The sequence below is a fragment of the Muntiacus reevesi genome, chromosome 16 (assembly GCF_963930625.1).
Source record: "Muntiacus reevesi chromosome 16, mMunRee1.1, whole genome shotgun sequence".
Classification (NCBI taxonomy): domain Eukaryota; kingdom Metazoa; phylum Chordata; class Mammalia; order Artiodactyla; family Cervidae; genus Muntiacus; species Muntiacus reevesi.
Genome location: NC_089264.1, coordinates 23,403,996 through 23,429,712, shown reverse-complemented (window position 1 = coordinate 23,429,712; position 25,717 = coordinate 23,403,996). Strand labels below are relative to the sequence as shown.

General features: G+C 37.4%; 1 protein-coding gene across 3 annotated transcripts in view; it reads right to left on the bottom strand.

Annotated features, from left to right (window-relative positions):
* EMCN (endomucin) overlaps positions 1-25,717 on the bottom strand; it is a 118,549-nt gene that overhangs the window by 55,665 nt on the left and 37,167 nt on the right. For 2 of the 3 annotated variants that reach the window (XM_065907278.1, XM_065907277.1), the window contains exons 2-4: positions 23,531-23,647; positions 17,868-17,945; positions 8,948-9,058 (exon numbers count right to left, since the gene is read on the bottom strand). In XM_065907278.1, the coding sequence (XP_065763350.1) occupies positions 8,948-9,058; positions 17,868-17,945; positions 23,531-23,647 (306 nt within the window). The remainder of the gene's footprint in view (positions 1-8,947; positions 9,059-17,867; positions 17,946-23,530; positions 23,648-25,717) is intronic. The other variant, XM_065907279.1, reaches the window with a different exon arrangement.

Sequence of the window (25,717 nt, the reverse complement as noted above, 5' to 3'; positions counted from 1 at the left end):
GGTGGCCAAAGTACTGGAGTTTCAGCTTCAGCATCAGTCCTTCCAATGATCACCCAGGACTGATCTCCTTTAGGATGGACTGGTTGGATCTCCTTGCAGTCCAAGGGACTCTCAAGAGTCTTCTCCAATACCACAGTTCAAAAGCATCAATTTTTAGGTGCTCAGCTTTCTTCACAGTCCAACTCTCACATCCATACATGACCACTGGAAAAACCATGGCCTTGACTAGATGGACCTTTGTTGGCAAAGTAAGGTCTCTGCTTTTTAATATGCTATCTAGGTTGACCATAACTTTCCTTCCAAGGAGTAAGTGTCTTTTAATTTCATGGCTACAATCACCATCTGCAGTGATTTTGGAGCCCCCAAAAATAAAGTCTGACACTGTTTCCACTGTTTCCCCATCTATTTCCCATGAGGTGATGGGACCAGAGGCCATGATCTTAGTTTTTTGAATGTTGAGGTTTAAGCCAACTTTTTCACTCTCCTCTTTCACTTTCATCAAGAGGCTTTTTAGTTCCTCTTCACTCTCTGCCATAAGGGTGGTGTCATCTGCATATCTGAGGTGATTGATATTTCTCCCGGCAATCTTGATCCCAGCTTGTGCTTCTTCCAGCCCAGCATTTCTCATGATGTACTCTGCATATAAGTTAAATAAGCAGGGTGACAATATACAGCCTTGACGTACTTCTTTTCCTATTTGGAACCAGTCTGTTGTTCCATGTCCAGTTCTAACTGTTGCTTCCTGACCTGCATACAGGTTTCTCAAGAGGCATGTCAGGTGGTTTGGTATTCCCGTCTCTTTCAGAATTTTCCACAGTTTATTGTGATCCATACAGTCGAAGGCTTTGGCATAGTCAATAAAGCAGAAATAGATGTTTTTCTGGAACTCTCTTGATTTTTCAATGATTCAGCGGATGTTGGCAATTTGATCTCTGATTCCTCTGCCTTTTCTAAAGCCAGCTTGAATATCTGGAAGTTCACGGTTCATGTATTGCTGAAGCCTGGCTTGGAGAATTTTAAGCATTACTTTACTAGCGTGAGAGATGAGTGCGATTATGTGGTAGTTTGAGCATTCTTTGGGATTGCCTCTCTTAAGGATTGGCATGAAAATGACCTTTTCCAGTCCTGTGGCCACTGCCGAGGTTTCCAAATTTGCTGGCATATTGAGTGCAGCACATTCACAGCATCATCTTTCAGGATTTGAAATAGTTCAACTGGAATTCCATCATATCCACTAGCTTTGTTCATATTGATGCTTTCTAAGGCCCACTTGACTTCACATTCCAGGATATCTGGCTCTAGGTCAGTGATCACACCATTGTGATTGTCATGAAGATCTTTTCTGTACAGTTCTTCTGTGTATTCTTGCCACCTCTTCTTAATATCTTCTTCTTCTGTTAGGTCCATACCATTTCTGTCCTTTATTGAGCCCATCTATGCCTGAAATGTTCTCTTGGTATCTCTAGTTTTCTGAAGAGATCTCTAGTCTTTCCCCTTCTGTTGTTTTCCTCTATTTCTTTGCACTGATCACTGAGGAAGGCTTTCCTATCTCTCCTGGCTATTCTTTGGAACTCTGCATTCAAATGGGGATATCTTTCCTTTTCTCCTTTGCTTTCACTTCTCTTCTTTTCACAGCTATTTGTAAGGCCTCCTCAGACAACCATTTGCCTTTTTGCATTTCTGTTCCATGGGGATGGTCTTGATCCCTGTCTCCTGTACAATGTCACAAACCTCCGTCCATAGTTCATCAGGCTCTCTGTCTATCAGGTCTAGTCCCTTAAATCTATTGCTTACTTCCACTGTATAGTCATAAGGGATTTGATTTAGGTCATATATGAATGGTCTAGTGGTTTTCCCTACTTTCTTCAGTTTAAGTTTGAATTTGGCAATAAGGAGTTCATGATCTGAGCCACAGTCTGCTCCTGGTCTTTTTTTTGCTGACTGTATAGAACTTCTCCATCTTTGGCTGTAAAGAATATAATCAATCTGATTTTGGTGTTGACCATCTGGTGATGCCCATGTGTAGAGTCTTCTCTTGTGTTGTTGGAAGAGGGTGTTTGCTATGATCAGTGCACTCTCTTGGCAAAACTCTATTAGTCTTTGCCCTGCTTCATTCCATACTCCAAGGCCAAACTTGCCCGTTACTCCAGGTGTTACTTGACTTCCTACTTTTGCATTCCAGTCCCCTATAATGAAAGGACATCTTTTTTGGGTGTTAGTTCTAAAAGGTCTTGTAGGTCTTCATAGAACCGTTCAACTTCAGCTCCTTCAGCATTACTGGTTGGGGCATAGGTTTGGATTACCGTGATATTGAATGGTTTGCCTTGGAAACAAACAGAGATCATTCTGTCATTTTTGAGACTGCATCCAAGTACTGCATTTCGGACTCTTTTGTTGACCATGATGGCTACTCCATTTCTTCTTAAGGGATTCCTGCCCACAGTAGTAGATATAATGGTCATCTCAGTTAAATTCACCCATTCCAGTCCATTTTAGTTCGCTGATTCCTAGAATGTTGACATTCACTCTTGCCATCTCCTGTTTGACCACTTCCAATTTGCCTTGATTTGGCAAAGTTCAAATAAATGGTTGTGCTATTACTTGAATCTAAGCTAATTGATTTCAAGGGCTTCTCTGGTGGCTCAGTTGGTAAATTGTCTACCTGCAATGTGGGAGATCAGGGTTCAATCCCTGGATTGGGAAGATCCTCTGGAGGAAGAAATGGCTATCCACTCCAGTATTTTTGTCTGGGGATTTCCATGGACAAAGGAGCCTGGTGGGCTACAGTCCATGGGTTCACAGAGAGTCAAACAGGACTAAGTAAGTGTTCTAAAACTTTCACTTTCTTACGTGATTTCAGAATCATTGTTAGTAAACAATAAGCCAACTTCCTCTTGGCATCAGTGGAGTGACCATTTCTTTTAAGAAGGGTGCGGTGCCTTGAAAGCACAGGCTTGTGCCGAAGCCATTCTCACATTCAACCAGTAGTATATCTGAAGTGGGTCTTGCTCTTTATACAATTATATATGCTTTGTGTATTAAAAACAAACTCTATACTAAACTAGGATAGATTATGCAGAAGGGAAACATACAAGATAAATTATTTGTTAGAGATAAATGTTATTAACCCTGACTAAATAACCTACTAATTTCTTATAAATGTTACTTATTTTTAATTAACAAAAGTCAGATTTTTCCCTTCCGAGTTCAAGTCTCTAATATTATATATTCTGTAGTAGCAGAGGCTCTGACATGGGAAACTGTTTAGAAGTATTTTTACCCACACACTTGAGGCTTCCCTGATGGCTCAGACAGTAGAGAATCTGCCAGCAATGCGGGAGACCCAGGTTCAATCCCGGGCTTGGGAAGATCCCCTGGAGAAGAGAATGGCAACCCACTCTAGTATTCTTGCCTGGAGAATTCCACAGAGAAACTTGTTGGGTTACAGTCCACGGGGTCACAAAGAGTTGGACATGACTGAGTGACTAACACTTTCACTTTCATCCCACCCACACAGTTGCCTTAGTAGAATTATGTACTGGTACATGCCCATCTCAATGTCTCCTACCTATAATCTTATTATACATACTCTCCTTAGCTAAGTCAGAATCCACCAGAAGGAGAAATCAATAATCTTTCTTTCCCTGTCAATATACCTCACTAACTCCTCTCTATTCTAAAATCAAGCCTGCATTTGAGATAATGTCCCCACAGTGCCTTTATCTGAGGGTCACTATTCAAGCACCCACTGCTCATATGCCTAAGACGGAGATGAATCATCAACTGTTACACATTTGGCAGACGCATAGTAACTTTTATTCTGGTTTGTATTGGGGCACTTATATTATAAAATGCATGAGGTTTTGGTTTGCCAAAGGTACTTTTCAGACACATATTTGTCTACAATATAAATTCTACTTATCAGAACCCAAAACACTGTCACAGAGAAATGTTCTCATTATGAAGGGAAAATGACCCTCCTCTTCAAATTTCTGAACATGGCAACTAATTATATACAATTATTAGCTTACAATTATGGTGTGGAATCAGACTTCTAAATAACCTTCTTCATGTCATGTCTAAGATGATTACAATAGAAAGGGGGAAAATGGATGTTCCCAACAAATTCTAGACAAGAGTGAGCCTTGAATGTCCACAGTTCCCACTTGCTGTCTCCTTCTATCTTAGAGGTCTCCTAAGAAGAGACTTGCAGACTGAGAGTCAGCTGTAGAGATGTCTTTAAGGACTATGTGCTCAGTTGCTCAGTAGTGGCCGACTCTTTGCTACTCCATGGTCTGTAGCCCCCCAGGCTCCTCTGTCCATGGGGATTCTCCAGGCAAGGATACTGGAGTGGGTAGCCGTGCCCTTCTCCATTTAAGGACTATGGGTATGCCCAAAATGCATCTAGTATGTATAATGAGCGGCATTTGATAAGGCTCTTATAGATGATTAGTATCTTTTCTAGTCAGGGTATTTTGACTAAACACACAGATTACTTCAAATCATGGAGGTCAGAATAAGGGAAGTACTTGTGGAGAAATGTGTGGACTGGAACTAAAGATCTGTCAGGAATCAGAAGATCTCCAGGTCCTGCTACTTTTCCTGCAACTTAACCTTACTTGTCTCTCCATTTCCTCACATAATCTCTCTATAGTCAGTAGTCCTCTCTACTGACTCTGCCAACTCAGCCTCCTGAAGCCAGAGGCAAGCGCATGAATCATCATGGCCATTTCAGATTCTCTACTAACACTGCGCTGCTCCAGTCCCCCCTGCTTTTTGGTTTCTTTGGGTTTTCTAGTTCAGTTCAGATTACCCAGGAAGGAAATTTGATTGGCCTAGATCAACATTTTCTTTTTGTTCTTAAATGAATATTTATATTTAAGTGGTGAAAACTCACCACTTAATCCACTCATTGTAAGTATACAACCCAATAATATTTTGGAAATTTACAGAGTCGTCGAACCATCACTATAACCCAGTTTTAGAACATTTTCTTCAAGGTAAAAAACTTCCTTGAGCCTTTCTGCAGTCAGTCCCCAGGCTGGTCCCCAGGTGTAGGCAACCACTTATCTGCTTTCTGTCCCTATAAAAATATCCTGGATATTTCACAGAAATGGAATTGCATATGTTATATTTTGTGAAAGACTTCTTTCACTGCATAATGTATTTGAGATTCATGCTGTTACAGCATGCATCAGTGTTTTGTATCTTCAAATTGTTGAATGGTATTGTCTTATATGGATATCCCATGTTTTGGAACATTCCAAATTCATTTCAAATGGAAAATCCAATGAGATATTCTATTTCACCAATTAATGGACACTTGAGGTTTTTTCAGCATTTGACAATTATGAATAATGCTACTCTTAACACTCATTAACTCACCATACCCTGTTTTGATTACTATAGCTTTAGAGTAAGTTTTGAAATTGGGGGTCGTTGAGTCTTCCAACACTGTTCTTTTTCAAAAGTGTTTTGGCTATTCTAGGTCACTTTTATTTCCATATATATTTTGAAAGTGAAAGTGAAAGTTGCTCAGTTGTGTCCGACTCTGCAACCCCATGGACTATACAGTTCACAGAATTCTCTAGGCCAGAATACTGGAATGGATAGCCTTTCCCTTCTCCAGGGGATCTTCCCAACCCAGGGATCGAACTCAGGTCTCCCACATTGCAGCTGATTCTTTACCAGCTGAGCCACAAGCGAAGCCTGAGAATACTGACGTGGTTAGCTTATCCTTTCTCCAGCAGATCTTCCCAACCCAGGAATTGAACTGGGGTCGCCTGTATTGCAGGCGGATTCTTTTATCAACTAAGCTATTAGGGAAGCCCATATATATTTTAAGATTGGCTTATCTATTTCTAGAAAAAAAACTTTCTGGTATTCTAATAGGAATTGCACTCACGATTTTATCAGTTACTGATCAACTTGAGAAGAATTGCCATCTTAAAACATCAAGTCTTCCAAACTATGAACATGTAGTGTCTATTTATTTTATGTTCTTTGCAATTTTACATATTTGTATTTTAATGATGAATTTATGCTGATGCCTTCAGTTTCAATCTGATAGTGCAATGTTTAACTTTCCTTCCCCCATTCTGTATTTGTATCTCCCCTTTTCACCTTGAGAACACATCTGTTTTTTCATTTGTATCAAGTATTTAGAGCTAATATATTCATTTCAATAAAACAAATTCATCAAGTGAAGTTCAAGGTTTCTTTTCAGTGTTTTTCTTTTCTCTCCCTCTTTATCCATTCTTCTGGGGAGGGTGTGCAGTTAAGACTATGTTGTTTAAAGAACTTGGATTCTTTTTGCATTTTTTTGTGTGCTTTATTAACAATTCACATATGGTTAGGTAAAGTGTCTTCTGTTTGCATTTAATTATTTTCTATTTCTGTCTTTGTTGATGGTTATATACTTAGAAACAAATACATTTGTTTTGAAAATTGATGGTAGATTATTATGGTATAAAACAAGTAAATGTTCAAAACACATATCATAGGCCTTTAAAATTTTTTAAACATACAGCAGCAACTAAAATCACATGTTACACACCCCCACCACAATTTCTTCTTTCTTTTGAACCCTGGAAATGGCTTTGTGTGGCTAAAGTCAGAATCAAAATGACGCCACTTTTGCATCTCATTAGCACTTTCACACTGGCGGTAATGTTTTAAATGTCTGATGTCTTTGCTCAAGTACTAATGAAAATTTTTCTATTTTGATGCTTAGTGGGCTTGTCTAAATCACTACAATTAACAAGTGGTCTTTTCACATGATGCTAAAATAAATGAATTATTTAAATCATGTGTGCATCACATTAAAAGCACACAAGTTGCCTTCCCCTCTCTGCCCTGCTGTGTCTGGCCTGCTGGCTCATAGGTGCCATGTCTTCCAGATGTGCTCTGATGCCAGGCTCCACAGTGTGAATATTCAGAGATTGTGATCAGAAGGGGTTCAGCTCTGCTGTGGGTTTTGAGGGTCCCTTAGTCCTTTTGCTCCTCTTGCCCAGAAACTGATCCCATCATGTGTCCATTTTAGAGTCCCAGAACCACTAGAGCCCCTCCAGATGATGTGCTAGGTATCATTGACTAGCCTTACTTAGTTCAGGTGTGCTCATGTGACTATCGATCTACAACAAAAATACCTAAGGAGGTAGCAGCGTGGAATAAAGACAAGAACACAGGGCAAGTAATCAGATATGCCAAGTTGTTAATTCTGGTACCCACTAGCCCTACTGATGGAAACAATCTTTCTTGATGATTCACTTTCAGTTACCTCATTAGATCACTAATTATAAAAGGATATACTTCAGGAACAGCCAAATGAAAGATGCGCAGGGCAAGGTATGGGAAAGGACATGATGCTCCCATGTCCTCTCCTGTGAAAAAACGGTCACATGTTCACCAGCTCAGAAATTTTTCCATTTAGATATTTAATTTCTCAGAGAAGTGTTTTCTAGTCTAGTGTACAAATCTTGGATTTCTATTGTTACATTTACTTTTAAATATTTTATTCTTTCTGATGCTACTATGAATGGAATTATTTCCTGTGGTATAGGATATAGTAGAATGGTATAGAATATTCCTTATTAGTCCTCGTAGATTTATTGTGAAATCTTCAGGTTTTCTATATAGATAGTGATGTAGTTTGCTGAGAAAAACACTTTTATTTTGTCCTTTCCAATCTGGATGAATGTTTCTATCTCTACCTATTTACAATCTTTTTGTAGTATAAAGAACCTCTGGTTATAATTTTGAATAGTATTGGTGAGAGTAGACATCTTTGTTGTGTTTCAGATTTTAAGAGGAAAGTATTTAGTCTTTCATTATTAAGTAAGACATTTACTATATATTTTTTATAGAGATCCTTGATCAGTTTGAGGAAGTTTTACTTATTTCTAGTTAATTGAGAGTTTTAATTGAGTCGGTATCTTATTTTGTCAAATGCTTTTTCTACATTTGTTAATTCTACTAAGATGGTATATTACAACACTTGATTTTCATATCTTAGACCAACTTTGCACTCCTAAGTAAATCCTATTTGTTCATGTTTTTATCTCTTTTCATATGCTACTGATTTTTTCTAATATTGTATTAAGGATATTTGTGTCTGTGTTCATGAAGGATATTGGTCTATAGTTTTATTTGCATTTTCTTTTCATTCTTTTCTATCTTTGGTGTTATGGCAATACTGGCCTCAGAAAATTATTTGTGCAAAGTTTCCTCTATGTCACAAAAGAGTTTGAGAAAAATTAGTATTACTTCTGAGAATATTTTTGTAGAATTCACAATTTTTGCCATTCTGCTTGGAGCTTTCTTTGTTTAAATTTTTAATAGAGAATCTTAATTTGTTTTAGGTCTTTTCAGTCTTCCTAACTTCTTGAGTCAGTTTTAACAATTTGTTCCTTTCTAATTTTTTTTCCTATTTCATCAAAGTTGTCTGATGCTTTGGCCAACCTTACCTTTTTGTGTTAGGTGATATCATAGATTATCACCCAGGCTTCAACTGATCCTCCTTGGCATCCACGTATTTGTAGCTATGGAGGGGTAGAGTGTCACTATACAAAGCAAAGTTGCCAAATTGTTGTCTTATTTGTAGCGATTAGGAGAGAACACAGGCTTTCCTGGTGGCTCAGTGGTAAGGAACTTGCCCGCCAGTGCAACAGATGTGGGTTTGACCCCTGGATCAGGAAGATCCCCTGGAGAAGGAAATGGCAAGCCACTCCAGTATTCTTGCCTGGGAAATCCCATGGAGAGAGGAGCCTGATTGGCCACAGTCCATGGGGTCACAAAAGAGCTGGTCACAACTTAATAACTAAGCAACAACAACAAGGGAAGAGTATAAGTGAGACAAGGCTCTTCGGTAAGTGTGGGCTGGAAAACTTTCTGAGTTTAGTTCTACCCAATATACTAGTTTAACATTTTAGCAGATTCTTGTACTTACTCTTGGAGTCGGAACTTCGTGATGTGGAAACAGCATTTGAAAGTGATTGACTTATCACTGTTGCTTTTGTAGTACTCAACTTGGTCTCCGTGATGTTTTCGGTTCTAGCTCCTAATTATGAAAAAAGAATGAGTAGTCATCAGGGGTGTAATCAATCACTAGATTGTATCATTAATATTAATATAAGCATCTAGTTACAACTTGAAGATTAGCTACTTAAAGTCTTCTGCTCAAGGTATAGAAATTCAGTGTTTTGATGTCTACCTTTTGTGAGTCAGTTAATTACATTTTTTAAAGTGGAGGGAGATTAGACTCTCCTATTTGTCTGATATAGGTTATTTCACTTGATCACAATAGTAATTCTATGAATTAAGTAGTAATTAATGATCATAATTTTATGTATGACTCAGAAAAGTTGTAGAATTTTCCCACGGTCATATAATGGGAGCAAGTCAAATTTTTCCTGATGTGAAACTGGTTCTCAGCTACCCTAGAAAGGGGATGGTAAGGCAGCAGTAGTAGTTGAAAATGGTACCATGGCTCTCATGCTGTCTAGGAGAGAATTTTCATGTAGGTGGGGTAGCTAGGAGGAAAGAGATGACAGGAAGTGAATAGAATAAACTTTTAATTATATTTAGTACATTTTAAGGAGTGGGGAAGGAAATTTAACAACAAAGAAACAAAGAAAAATAAGCTGAGTTTTCAAAAATCACATTGGGATATTTTAAATCATCTATATTTGCATGAATATTATAAAACAAAATGATCAATGACCTCCAGGTTTTTCAAAGTCTGGCATAGGACTAGTGTTAATATTAGCTAGATATGGTGTTGGCTGGAGATGAGGGGAAAACAGTTTAATAGATTTCCATCACAAAGAGTTCTGGAAGCCTGAATTGTGGGTACCTTCCAGAAGCACCAATCAGGTTTCATTCTGTGGCATTAAGCATCTATGAAAGTGAAAGTGAAAGTGAAGTCACTCGGTTGTGTTCGACTCTTTGTGACCCCATGGACTGTAGCCCCACAGTCTCCTCGGTCCATGGAATTTTCCAGGCATGAATAGTGTACTGCAAATTCTTACTCCACTTGAGAGATTCATGCTGAAGAAGTTGATAGTTTGTAGAAAGACCTCACAGATGATGGGTAACTGTGTCTTCTGGCAAAAAAAAAAGGCTTTAGGAATTGATATGTCAAAGAAAGTGAAAAAATTTGAACATAGGCTAAGGATTAATGTTGCATATGAGAAAGAATGAGTAAAAATGGGCACAAACTTCAGAGGAATCTTGAAGTATTAAATTGAGAGGGAAATATTTGAGGAAGTAAAGAATGTCTTATTCTTATAGCAGGAAAGCAGAAATTTATCTTTGCCATAGGATGGAAGTGGAAAGGTATAGAAACTCAATGCTTGAGGATGGAGGATCCATGGGGATAAAGATTTTGCTTTTCACTGGAACTACAAGAAAAGATGCTTGGAAAACATCAGAACAGGAGTTCTTCATAAATCTTCAGAGAATTATTCTCCTGAGCTAAAATTGGAAACCATGAAAAAGCTATCCTGATGGCCTAAAGAATTCTCTAATATGAAGCAGATTCAATAGTCTTGGTGATGGGGGGAAAAGAATATGTAGCTAAGAAAGATGAGAGGAGCTACCAGTTTATATAAATACAAAGAGAAGACCAGAAAATGGACTAGCTGGGCTACAATGCCAAAAATTTTACTTAATAGAATTGCCACTGTATCTACTACTGTGGGCAAGAATCCCTTTGAAGAAATGGAGTAACCCTCATAGTCAACACAAGAGTCTGAAATTCAGTACTTGGGTGCAATCTCAAAAACTACAGCATGAAGTCAGTTCATTTCCAAGGCAAACCATTCAACATCACAATAATCAAAGTCTATTCACCAACAACTAATACCAAAGAAGCTGAAGTTGAATGGTTCTATGAAGACCTACAAAACTGTCTAGAACTATCACCAGCAAAAGATGTCCTTTTCATCATAAGGGATTGGAATGCAAAAGTAGGAAGTCAAGAGATAGCCTGGAGTAACAGGCAAGTTAGGCCTTGGAGTGCAAAATGAAGCAGAGCAAATGCTAACAGAGTTTTGCCAAGAGAACACACTGGTCACCCTCTTCCAACAACACAAGAGATGACTCTAACATGGACATCACCAGAAGGTCAACACCAAAATCAGACTGATTATATTCTTTGCAGCCAAAGATGAAGAAGCTCTATACAGTCAGCAAAAACAAGACTGGGAGCTAACTGTGGCTCAGATCATGAATTTCTTATTGCAAAATTCAGACTTAAATTGAAGAAAGTAGGGTAAACCACTAGGCCATTCAGGTTTGGCCTAATCAAATCCCTTACAATTATACAATGAAGGTGACAAATCGATTCAAGGGATTAGATGTGGTAGAGTGCCTGAAGAACTATGGACAGAGGTTCATAACATTGTACAGGAGGTAGTGACCATAACCATCTTCAAGAAAAAGAAATGTAAGAAGGCAAAGTGGTTGTCTGAGGAGGCCTTACAAATAGCTGAGGAAAGAAGATAGTGAAAGACAAAGGAGAAAGGGAAAGATATATCCAACTGAATGCGGATTTCTGGGGAAAAGCAAGGAGAGACAAGGCCTTCATAAGTGAATAATGCAAAGAAATAGAGGAAAATGATAGAATGGGAAAGACTAGAGATCTCTCCAAGAAAATTAGAGCTATCAAAGGAATATTTCATGCAAAGATGGGCATAATAAATGACAGAAATGGTAGGGACCTAACAGAAGCAGAAGATATTAAGAATTGGTGGCAAGAATACAGAAGAACTATACAAAAAAGGTCTTAATGACCCAGATAAGCACAATGGTGTGATCACTCACCTAGAGCCAGATATCCTGGAGTCCAAAGTCAGGTGGGCCTTAGGAAGCATCACTAAGAAGCTAGTGGAGGTGATGGAATTTTAGCTGAGCTATTTCAAATCCTAAAAGATGATTCTATTAAAGTGCTACACTCAATATGTCAGCAAATTTGGAAAACTCAGCAGGGGCCATAGGTCTAGGAAAGGTCAGTTTTCATTCCAATCCCAAAGAAGGGAAATTCCAAAGAATGTCCAAACTGCTATACAATTGAACTCATTTCTCATGTTAGCAAATTCATGCTCAAGCTAGGCTTCAGCAGTACGAGAACCAAGAACTTCTAAATGTACAAGTTGGGTTTAGAAAAGGGAGAGGAAGCAGAGATCAAATTGCCAACATCTGCTGGATCATGGAGATGGAGGAAGCAACAGAATTCCAGAAAAACAGCTACTTCTACCTCATTGACTACGAGAAAGTCTTTTGACTTTGTCTGTCGCAACAAACTGGAAAATTCTTAAAGAGATGGGAATACCAGACCACCAGACACGTCTCCTGAGAAAGCTGTATGAAGTCAAGAAGCAATAGTGAGAACCAGACATAGAACAACAGACTGGTTTCAAATTGGGAAAGAATACATCAGGTTGCATATTGTCACCCTGTTTATTTAGCTTATATGCAGAGTACATCATTAGAAATGCCAGACTGGATGAATCACAAGCTGGAGTCAAGATTGCTGGGAGAAATATCAATAACCTTAGATATGCATATGATATAACTCTATTGACAGAAAGAAAGGAGAAACTAAAGGACCCCTTGATGAGGGTGAAGGAGGAGAATGAAAAAAACTGGCTTAAAACTCAGCATTCAAAAAGGAAGAACATGGCCTGTGGTTCCACCACTTCATGGCAAATAGAAGGGGGAAAAGTGGAAGCAGTAGCAGATTTCATATCTTGGGTTCCAAAATCACTGCAGATGGTGACTGCAGCCATGAAAATTTAAAAATGCTTGCTTCTTGGAAGGAAAACTATAACAAACCTAGACAGAGTATTAAAAAGTAGAGACATCACTGTGATGACAAAGATCCATATAGTGAAAGCTATGGTTTTCCCAGTAGTCATATATGAATGTGAAAGTTTGACCACAAAGAAGACCAAGAGCCAAAAAATTGATGTTTTGAATTGTGGTGCTGGAGAAGATTCTTGAGAGTCCCTTGTACACACAATCAAACCAGTTAATCTTAAAGGAAATCATCCTTGAATATTCATTGGAGAACTGTTGCTGAAGCTTAAGCTACAAACTTTGGCCACCTGATGCGAAGAGCCATCTCATTGGAAAAGATCTTGATGTTGGGAAAGGTTGAGGGGAGAAAGTGAAGGGGACGACAGAAGATGAGATGGTTAGATGGCATTATTGACTCAATGGGCATGAGTTTGAGCAAACTCAGGGAGAGAGTGGAGGACAGAGGAGCTTGGCATGCTGCATTCCATGGGGTTACAAAGAGTCAGAGATGACTTAGCAACTGAACAACAACAACAACAATATGTGGAATGCATGGAAGACAAAATATAAGAAATTGTTATACAATAATTAACTAGAGATAAAGAGAATCTAATGTAACAGATACTTGAGAAAGTCTTATCAGTACTAGAGGGTAGGCATAGAGAAGAGACTTTGACTCCAACCAGAGTCTTATGTTAGACCATTGACTAGAACTAAGTAGAATGAGTGTGAGGAATATGGGCTGTTTTATAATCTGTGTTGGTATTATCAATGTGAGATTCATTCTGTATATTTTGGGGGATTAAATCTGGGGAAGTAAACAATAAATGTGGACATTAATCTTATTAGGAATTTAAGGTGTGTTTATAGCAGACTGACTTGAGAGAGAGGATTTATGGAGTTAACTTGCGCAAGGAAGGGGATTAAGCAGCTTTATTCCTTTGAAATTACATAATTTGTCTTACAGTATCCAATGCACAAAACATTTTGTGTGGTCACATTGTCTTCAGAAATAGAATATGGGATCAATGAATTTTCGACAGTTAACATTTACTGAAACATATGCTATAGAATACTAGTACTCTGGTATGTTTTGTTTATGTTAAAAAATGCTTCTATAGTCTAACTATTAGGAGCTGCATAGATTTTTTAAAAACATCAAATGGATTACCAAGAATTTTTATAAATGCTATTATACACTGTAAAACCCTAAGATGGTAGCATTTTCTAAAATAATTACCCAAGCCACTCCATTTTCACAGATCATTTTATGGACTATTGCCCCATAGAAACTCTGTACCCGTAACAACGAGGGTAGTCTGGGATAAACTAATTGATCGTGATTCATTTAAGTGATTTCTGAGGTAACATTGAGGAGCCCATAAACGGGTGCTGAGGAGCCTAAATGTGTATACCAGTGGTCTTAGGGAGAAATGCCAAAGCAGTGACGAAGGCTGGAAAAGAAGTTTCTTGAGGTTTTGCTCAGTCTCTTCAGAACACCTCCCTTGGAGTGGAAAGGAATATCTCAGAATGAAAATAAGTGAAAATACCAAGTCCAAGGGGAAAAAAGATGTGGAGTGTTGTCCAGATATCTGAACAATTCAGAGAAAAAGTAAGATGGCATGTCCTCCAACACCCATGCCAAAAGAAGAGGAACTCAAATAACGAAATGAGACTCTGATGGGTCCCCAAAGATTCCGGAGGAGCACAGGGTGGTGGCGAGGAAGCAATGCATGCAGCCTCCAGGGGAACACAGGGAGAGGAGAACGTCTCTTTATATTACATTTCCTTTTTCTTGTCCATATTATTTAGAGGCTGGACTAAGGTAGGCATTAAGGGTCTATTTGAATGGTGTGTTTAGCACGTCTCTTGCCAAACCATCAAGTACCACCTAGAGTAACCCTAGAAAAGTAGGCTGAGCAGATGGCTGAGAGCTCCCTATTGCTTAGGACTGGCCTAATGGGGTGTTTAGGCATCTCCAGATCTATCTATTCTCTAACCCAGTTTAGCAAGGTAAGTGCTTATAGGAACTTGAGACTGATCCTGGGTTAGGAGTAAACTTTTATCTGTACTTAGAGTGGCTGTTTGCATTGTATGCTTCCCTGGTGGCTCAGATGGCAAAGAATCTGCCTGTAATGTGGGAGACCTGGGTTCGATCCCTGGGTTGAGAAGATCCCCTGGAGGAGGGCATGGCAACCCTCTCCAGTATTCCTGCCTGGAGAATTCCATGGACAGAGGAGCCTGGCGGGCTACAGTCCGTGGGGTCACAAAGAGTTGGACACGACTGAGCGACCAAGCACATACAGCGCACCACCCAACTCAAGAGGGCTGAGATATTTGGGGACCTTGGAGCAATGTCGTAATTTTCTCATCTCTTCGTTCTTTCTTAGAGACTTCACTGACAAATAGATATTGACTTTCTATTTCCTTAAACTCTATTTTAACAGTGTTTCTTAGAGCCATAGCAAATACTAGTAGGAGTTTCTTCTTTATTTTTTCTTATCTATTGATATTGTTTACTCATAAAGTATTACATATGAAAAATCAGCAATCATGTTTATGAGGACATTAAAAGTTTCTCAGCACTTGAGCTGCCCCTTTGGAAGACTCTAATTCGTGATTACCAATGAGGTCATTCCCAGGTCAGGTGACGGGTGAAAAAGAGTTGCTTTGCTTTCCAGTTGCAGAACACATTCATTTTTTATTTTACTATAAATAGAACTTAAGTAAACAAAATGATGACTACCTCAGTAAATTTTAACTGTACCACTAAAGCCTGAAGGGCTCTGTAGGGAAGCCTTGCAGGCTGTCTTTGATGGTAAGAGAGAAAAATAGCTAGCAGTCCACTCTGTACTTACCACAACTACACGGCTTCAAACACAGCAGCTCAAATTCTATTTGTTTGATATATTCACATTTTGGACTTTCTCAAAAGATTTTATGAGGAAATGTTTCTGCTAATTACAAACAATTTTAGACAACTATTGCCTTAATAATGAGGGTCCTAAACTCAGACCTTGTCTGTCCACACTGAAAGTCAGATGAACAAGATCACAGTAGGCAGAAATAATAAGACCTTTCATTATTATGAAATTGATATGCTACTACTATTTCTACACAATGCCCAGGAATATCACCTTTTACTTGGACGTATTTACCCTTTTAGAAACACAATTCTAATAAGTTTGTTGTGTGTATTTATGTATGTGTATACATGTTATCCACTTAAAGAAGCAACCTAAAATAACCATTCATAGCAGGCTAGCAATCTCACCCAAGGGGAAAAGAATCCTATAAGCAGGGAAAGAATCAGAATATGTACTAAAAACAGAAAAGAAAAAGTTATAAAATTATGTGACTATTTAGTGTTGTAAGAAAAGTAAGCTATATAAGCAGCTAACACCTGAAAGGCTCATTATTTAATATCCAAGTGTAATAGCTGAGGTCAAATAATACTTATTCATCAGATAATATTTGACTATGAATTAGTTCAATGGAGAAAAAAATTTGAAATTAAAAGACTAACTTTCAAATTCTAAATTGTTTTGAATTTGCACTTTTAAGTCATTTAACCTCTCTGAAACTCATTCTGTTTAAATAATAATTTTAAAATAATCTTTAAAAATGATAATACAACCTAAGGTGTGAACAAGATGATGATTAGGAAGATCCTGAGCTCATCTCTGTCTACAGGTACAGTGAAATTACAACTATTTACAGTGAAACCATCTCTGAATGGCTAGCAGAAAAGATTTTCCACAACTAAAGATATTAAGTGGAGATAAGCAATTTACATTATAAGGAACTCAAGGTAATGATAATGAAGATGGTCAGTGAACTTGGGAGAAGAACGACAAGCTCAATGAACTCAGGAGTGAATCACAGTGAGAAGTTTAATAAAGAGCTGGAAAATATAGTGAAGAATCAAACAGAGCTGAAACTTCTTGAAACAAGGTATATAAATGGTCCATGAGCATCTAAGATACTCAACATTATCAGTCCTTAGGAAAATGTGAATCAAGACCACAGTGAGGTAATATTTCACTCTCACTTGAACAGGTATGACAAAAAAGAGAGACAACAGTATTGGCTAGAAAATGAAGAACTGATACCCTTGTTCATTCCTGGTGGGAATTAATATAATGCAGTTGCTCTGGAAATCAGTTCCTCAGAGTTATACATAGTGTTACCACGTGACTCCACAATTACACATCAAGCTGTTCATTGTTGACCTGAAACAAATGGACTACCAGATATTTCTCAAGCGAAGATGCATTTATTTGGGATCAGAAAGGAACTGCAATTCAGAGTCTGCGACCCTGGTGAGCCACATGCAAGTTACCACACAGCGAGGAAACAACAGTTTTATAGAGAAGAAGAAGAAGTGAGAATGGCTATAGTAAACAAAAGTGTATGGCTTTTCATTGAGTAATTGCCAGGAAAGAAGATGGTCTTTCTTCCTGTTGGGCTCTGCTATTGACCCAGAAGAGGGCCCTCTTCTGGCCCATCAACTCTATTTAAAATATTCAAGTTTTGTTTATTAAATTTGGACAATACCCAAGAAATGAAAACACATGATCACACAAAAACATGTACATAAATGTTCTTAGCATCGTTATTTACAATAGGTTAAAAGTAGAAATAATCCAAATGTCCATCAACTAATAAATAAAGAAAATGTGATCTGTTTACACAATGAAATCTAGTTAGTCATAAAAAAGTATGAACTACAGATACATGTTATAGCATGGATGAACCTAGGAACATTATAGTAACTGAAAGGAGCCAGACACAAAAGATCATATGTTATATGATTCCATTTATATGAAACTTCTAGAATAGGTCAATCTGTAAAAGTAGAAAGTAGGGTAATGGTTGCCAGGGACTAAAGGAAGGGTGGAATGGGGAGTGATTGTGATAGATTTAGAGTTATTTTAGGGGTGATGAAAATGTTCCCGGTGATTACACAAGCTTGTAAATATACTAAAATGCACTGAATGGAATACTGAATAGTATGGTATGTGAACGATAAAAGAAAACTGGTGGCAAGACAAATGGCTATTACTCACCATCACCTTCGGCTTTTGGGGTTACTGGAGACGGTGTTGATAGGTGAGGCATTTGTGTGGCTTCCTTGCTGGAGGTTCCTAATTTGATAAGATAGATAATGTTATTATTAGTTGCAATTTCATCTTGCTGGTCAAGCAGTAAATAAAAGTAAGTCTAATTTGAAAGTGAAAATCTTCCTATAGATACTGGGCAAACTTTTGTATAGTTCTTCTGTGTATTCTTGCCACCTCTTCTTGATATCTGCTACTTCTGTTAGGTCCATGACATTTCTGTCCTTTATTCTGCCCATCTTTGCATGAAATGTTCCCTTGGTATCTCTAATTTTCTGAAGAGATCTCTAGTCTTTCCCATTCTATTGTTTTCCTCTATTTCTTTGCATTGATCACTAAGGAATGCTTTCTTATCTCTCCTTGCTGTTCTTTGGAACTCGGAATTCAAATGGATATATCTTTCCTTTTCTCCTTTGCCTATTGCTTCTCTTGTTTTCACAGCTATTTGTAAGTCCTCCTCAGACAGCCATTTTGCCTTTTTACACTTCTTTTTATTGGGGATGGTCTTGATCCCTGCCTCCTGTACAATGTCACGAACCTCTGTCCATAGTTAATCAGGCACTCTGTCTATCAGATCTAATCCCTTGAATCTATTTCTCACATATACTGTGTAATCATAAGGGATTTGATTTATGTCATACCTGAATGGTCTAGTGGTTTTCCCTACTTTCTTCAGTTTAAGTCTGAATTTGGCAATAAGGAGTTCATGATCTGAGTCATAGTAAGCTCCCTGTCTTGTTTTTGCTGACTGTATAGAACTTCTCCATCTTTGGCTGCAAAGAATATAATCAATCTGATTTCTGTATTGACCATCTGGTGATGTCCATGTGTGGACAAGTCTTCTTGTGTTGAACACAAGTCTTCTCTTGTGTTGTTGGAAGAGGGTGTTTGCTATGACCAGTGCACTCTCTTGGCAAAACTCTATACTCCAAGGCCAAATTTGCCCGTTACTCCAGGTGTTACTTGACTTCCTACTTTTGCATTCCAGTCACCTATAATGAAAGACACCTTTTTGGGTGTTAGTTCTAGAAGTTCTTGTAGGTCTTCATAGAACCATTCAACTTCAGCTTCTTCAACATTACTGGTCGGGGCATAGACTTGGATTACTGTCATATTGAATGGTGTGCCTTGGAAACGAACAGATTATTCTGTCATTTTTGAGATTGCATCCAAGTATTGCATTTCAGACTCTTTTGTTGACTATGAGGGCTACTCCATTTCTTCTAAGGGATTCTAGCCCATAGTAGTAGATAAAATGGTCATCTGAGTTAAATTCACCCATTCCAGTCAATTTTGGTTCACTGATTCCTAAAATGTGTATTTCACTCTTGCCATCTCCTATTCGACCACTTTCAATTTGCCTTGATTCATGGATCTAACATTCCATGTTCCCATGCAATATTGCTCTTTACAGCATTGGACTTTGCTTCCATAACCAGTCACATCCACAAATGTGTGTTGTTTTTGCTTTGGTTCCATCTCTTCATGCTTTCTGGAGTTATTTTTCCATCAATCTTCAGTAGCATATTGGGCACCTACCAACCTGGGGAGTTCATCATTCAGTATTCTATCTTTTTGCCTTTTCTTACTGTTCATGGGGTTCTCAAGGCAAGTATCTGTGCTGAGAATTTTTATTTCTGCACAATGATTCAGTTTATATATCTGACTATAAAATGTTTTTAAAATGTTGAATAATAGTAACATTTTAATAATGAAATTGCAGGTTTATTTTTAAAAGTTCCTTTTATAATGATGACATTCATTGTTGACCAAATGTTGATTTTAACTCTGGACAATTGGCCTTTGAACAAAAAGGGCAGAGCATGTGATACACATCTAGAGATAGATCAAATCCCATCTCTCTAATTGAGTAAACTTCTGAAAACAAGCCTGTTCTGGGCAAAGTTCTACCAGCACCTGTGCCACCGTGACTACGGCACTGCAAGGATTCCCATCTTGGCTGCACATTTACCATTTTTCTGATGATAGAATTTCTGCCATTGTCAGAAGGAGAAAAATGTACATATTTTAGATAAACATGAACGCTTAAATCAACTATCTTTTGATCTTTAAGAAGAAAATCTGACTGGGACAACTTAAAATGAAAATAAAAATATTTCTCCATGTTGTATTTTTTGGTAAATCCTTTATGTCTAAAATGACCTTGGTGGCCATGAGGAATGGGGAATAAAAATGATTTCACTATAGATATATTTTTATGGTATTATTATATAATTTAAAAGTGGTTACTTTGAAGAATGAGACAACACAACATATAAAATTCCTCACAAACCTGAAAAGAGAAAGCCATATATCCTGATACACTGGTTAGAGTATGAGAATTTGAGGCAAATTTTTCATGGTGTTCTTTGTTGTTTATTCACTAAGTTTTGTCCCACTCTTTGAGACTGCATGGACAGTAGTACACCAGGCTTCTCTGCCCTTCCCTAGTTACCAAAGTTTGCTCAAATTCATGTCCACTGGGTCACGGATGCTATCTAACCATCTCATCCTCAGTTGCCCCCTGCTCCTTTTGCCTTCAATCTTTTCCAGCATGTCTTTTCCAATGAGTCGGCTCTTCACATCAGGTGGCCAAAGTATTGGAGCTTCAGCTTCAGCATCAGTCCTTCTGATGTATATTCCTCATCTGTGTATTAAATATATTGTTTTTAGGAACACAGGCAATATCCATATATTAAGTCCAACTAACTTATGCCTTTAATATATAAGTGGTGATCAAGTAAATCAGATAAGGAGTTCCTTTCTCTTCTCCACTGTTTCTCCCTCATTTTCCTTCAAGTGCAATGGACCCCCGACTGCCTGATGTCTTCACCCATCTCTTCCACCATGCCAGACTCTCTGTTTCTCATCCTGGATCCAGGGGGTTTGTGGACATCAGAAGCTGTCTTTCCTTTTTCATCTCTTCTCCACCATCATTCTTCATCATTCTTCTCCATGATCATTCATTCATCATGACCCCAGAATGTGCTCATTTCCTTCTTTCTCCCACTGTTCTATTTATGGTTACTAGATTTTAACCCTTAAAGCCCTGTGAAATGGATTTTAAATGATACTAATTTATTGTTATTAATTTGGAAAATTTGATAATGTAATAAATTATTTATTATTTGTAATAAATTATTGTTATTTTTTGTGATGCACTCTTAGTGTGCAGAAGTAAAATGGCATAAAGTCTGATGGCAAAACCACTACAATATTGTAAAGTAATTAGCTGCCAATTAAAATAAACAAATTTATATTAAAAAAAAATCCAAAAGTAAAACACAGAGAGAGAGAATAAAGGAAGAAAATAAGCAGGAAGGAAGGAAAAGAGGAAGGTACAAAGCAGGAAAGAGGGAAAGAAGGGACGGAGGGAGGATGGAAAGAAGGAGAAAGAAAAAGAAAAATGAAGCAAATGGGGTAAAAGCTTGATGATTATTGATTCTGAGATGAATTACAGTATTCTTTATTTGTGGGTACATATGGACATCTTTATAATGAAAATTTAAAAAAAGAAAAACTATTCTGGTCTATTACCATTTTAATAATTGGATGTGAATAATTTAGAACTTACTTAGACGACTTTTGAAAAACAGAGACAGATTAGTTTAGTTTTTTTACATAGGTAATATAAAACAGTAAAAATGTCCCTCGAAAGGAATTAGGAGAAATGTGTGTGTGTGTGTGTACACATGATTTCAACTGTTCTATCAAGTGTCCCTCGACAGGAGCCACCAAAGGTAAAGCTGATGTAAAGGTCTTCCCCATTATGTTTCACAAGAGTAGGTACAGTTTCTCTTTCAAGTGAAAAAGGGAAGATGAATTCTTGGTATCACAAATTACAATTCCGGATTTTTTCAGTGAAACCTCCACCTCCACCCTTTCATGATCATTTACCATAGTGGTCAGGACTTGTGTTATTATTTAGACAGTGTTATTCATCATAGACCATTGTAGGCAGGGTAGGGATCTTCCCACTTAGAAAGCATATGTTCCAAGTAGTTAACAAAAACTGTGGAACTTTAACTCTTTGGGGCTTCATGCAACATCCACACTTGTATTCTCTGTTTTCTGGTTCTTTTGGGGGGATATGATTGATTACAAGGGCTTTCCTGGTGACTCAGATGGGAAAGAATCTGTCTGCAATGTGGGAGGTGCAGGTTTGATCCCTGGGTCAGGAAGATTCCTGGAGAAGGGAATGGCTACCCACTCCAGTATCCTAGCCTGGGCAGAGGAGCCTGGTGGGGTATAGTCCATGGCACTGCAAAGAGTTGGATATGACTGAGTGACTAGCATTTTCACACTATTGCTTGCAAAAGTAATATGTTTTATTAAAATCAAATAATTTTATGCTAAGGACTCGTTTGGCAACTCACAGAGATTGAAGGGAGATAGTGATAGTATATTATATACTTTTATATAAAAATATACACATTTATATATATATAGAGAGAGAGAGAGAGAAAGAGAAAGAGATGTGCTTTGTAAAAATTAAAATAGGCAATGAAATAATTCAACCTGTGGAGTGTTGGTTGAAGGTCTCATGGTCCCTGGCTCCCTGACGGTCATTTGGAGTTTCCCCTAGTTGGTAATGCAGATTGTACCACATTTTGAGAATAAATCCCCTGTGCTGCTCTCAAGGTGCAATGTAATGCTCTCTCTTAGTTTGGTAAAGAAGTTCTAAGGGTTGGTTTGGTTTCACATTAGAATTAGACAGTTTGGAAACAATGAACTATATTCACAATACTCCTTTTCTCTTGAGTATCAACATCACATTCAAGTCCAGTGAACTAGCCCTTATCAATCTTCTGTATGTCTTCGAATGGAAGTTAAATGAGGAATAGGAGGGCAAGAAAGACAGTAGTGGAGATTTCAGTTCATTAGGGTACATGATTTTTAGGTCTTTCTGTGACCTAGCATGCTAATCATATTTCTGCCCATAGGTAATCAACAAACACTTATATTTCCCCTGCTCCACTGATTACTGGACCTGAATGATATGCCTCATTTTATGTTTTTTTCAGGATGGGAAATGCATTATGTGCTGGGTTAATAATCTCTTGAGTTTTTAGCTGAATGATACTAATGGCTCATTTTATTTTTCATAGATGATAAGGTGATTCTCTTTAATACCAAGAGCCATAAAACATGATACAGGTGTCACTCAGTCCAGTAACCATAATGATGACACTGCTACTGAAATTTACTGATTAAATCTACTATCAGCCCAATGTAACTAATAAAATCAGTCTATTATTAATACAGTTCCACCATGTAAGCTGTGCTGCTTAAGTGGGGGAACTGGAATAGTTAGAAAGATATTTTTGTGACTGAGAAATGATAATTCTTTATTCTCTAAAAATAAACTTTGTATGCATAACCCTTACAATAAGATCATTCTCAAACAAAAAGTGATCCAAAAAAAGAAGTCCACTATGATCTCAGAGTTCTGTATTCAACCCAAAATAACACATACATTTCAAAATAGGGATATAACCCAGACTTTCATACCATAGATACAAGATTCCCAAATTATTTTCCTATGATTAAATTATATGGGTGATAATTTTATTGTTTAAGTTAGAATAAATTCCATGAAAAATTAATCCTACCTTTAGTAGATGTTTCAACTGCTGATTTCTCAACATTTGGTGATGTTGCTGAGTTTATTGCTGGCAACGTTGTGATTCTTTCAGAAGTTGTTGATAGTGAAACGGATGTAGTTGGTTCTTCAGAAAAAAATAAATTGTGTTAAAGTAGTTTCATTAAAATTTACATTTATTTTGCCAATCAACATTATAATATATTTAAACAAAATAAACTGTATGTATGGTTTTGGAATTAATTTTCTAATTGTAAAAGAACTCAACCTTGAGTTCAGTATTCATTCATTAACTCCATCAGCTTCTCACTGATGGCATGAATTTTTAAGATGGTTGCAGGAGCAGTCTGTGGTTCTGAAAGAAAATAATATCTTACAAAACTAGTGAGGAATACATGTGTAAGTTTGACACTTAATTAAGGCAACTAAAGTAACATTGTCAGGTGAAATAATTAAACAAATACTCTCTGGACAGTGAATATTTTACCAAGTGTTTTTACAGCAAGTTATTGTTACTAAATACTAAAATCTCAGTATTAATTCATTTCTACCTGGGACATACATTCTCTTTTCTTTCTCTCCTCCCCTTTTCTCTCTCTCTATATATAGATATAGATATATGTGTGTGTGTCTAACTATATATGTAAATTTATTGTCTCTTGGGAATATATTAGTAGACAATAGATTAAAAAATTCAATAATTGTTACAAGCCTAAATTCTTGGCGATAGAGCCCCATAAATCTGCCTTTTAAAATGATTTATTTTTCTCAGCTGTAATAATCAAAAGCACAGAAGTGAAGACTATACCATGTTATATATATTATATATTTATTTTTAATAATTATTTTTTGGCAATAGAAAGTCACTGTCTTACAATAACTCTTAAAACTTCCATTGCAATATTATTTTTTAAAGGGAAGCATGTAGGACTTCTCAGTGATCTATGGAAAGATTTACTTCACATAATATTATTGTAATTTTTTAACATTTATACAAGCATATGGGGTTTCCCAGGTGGCACAGTGGTAAATAATCTGCCTGCCAGTGAAGAAGACACAAGAGATATGAGTTTGATCCCTTGGTCGGGAAGATCCCCTGGAGAGGGAAATGGCAACCCACTCCGGTATGCTTGCCTGGAAAATCCCATGGACAGAGGAGCCTGGTGGAGCTACAGTTCATGGAGTCACAAAGAGTGGGACATGAGTGAGTACATATACACACAAACATACAATCATATAAGTGGATCCAAGTAGTTCAAACACATTTTGTTCAAAGGTTAGTTGTATATAGACTCAGAGAAACACATGTTGATAAGAGGGTGCACTCTGAATAACAAAAATTTATGTTCAAACTCCAGTCAAATTGGGTATGCATGTCATTTGGATAACTTGTCAAATTTAAATTTCGTCCAAAATTTTCCTCTTTGAATTTGAGGAAAAAACACTAATCTTGAAAGTCAGTGAAAAGCAATATTTGAGATGTCATGAGATAAGAGTGTTCTTCACGCTTCATTTTGTAGATTTGAGGGGCTTGAGAGAGTCAGTGCTTAGCTCTGTCTTTGTTTACAAAGAGCTCACAGAAATTGCTTGACGTGTTCAGCATATACTGACGTGTTCTGCGCACACAGGAACAGCAACATTGCCTTTTCACAGGCTTTACCTAAACCAAATCAAAGGTTTTTTCACCTGTGGAGATACATTCACACCCTTGGTCTTACTTCCCTCCCCTCCTGCCTTGCAATATCTAGCAGATGAAAGGAACACAGCACATATGAAGTTACCTTCGCTCTATTAATTAGTCATTGTTTTTGCTATCTTTCTTTTTGTTCTAGAGTCCATGATATAATACTAACTTCTAAGTTTAAATTGAGATTGAAGAAGAAGTTATTCAAAGAAGCATATGCTACTTGGATGGGAACTTTATCTGTAAATAGCTTGAATGATTTCTATCTTTGACTTACTAAATAGAAAACAGCCTTAATTTCTGAGTATAATCCACAACTCCAGAGATATTTTTCATATTTCTTTTCTCCCTTCCTTACTTCATTCTTTCCTTCCTTCTTTCCTTTTTGCTTCCGCACACTTACTGGTAGCTAATATGAAAAGCACAGTTAAATACAGTGGAAGACTTTATGTGTACCAAACAGTATCACACTTAAGGAGCTTTTAATATGGTAGGGAATATGTCTGTACCCAA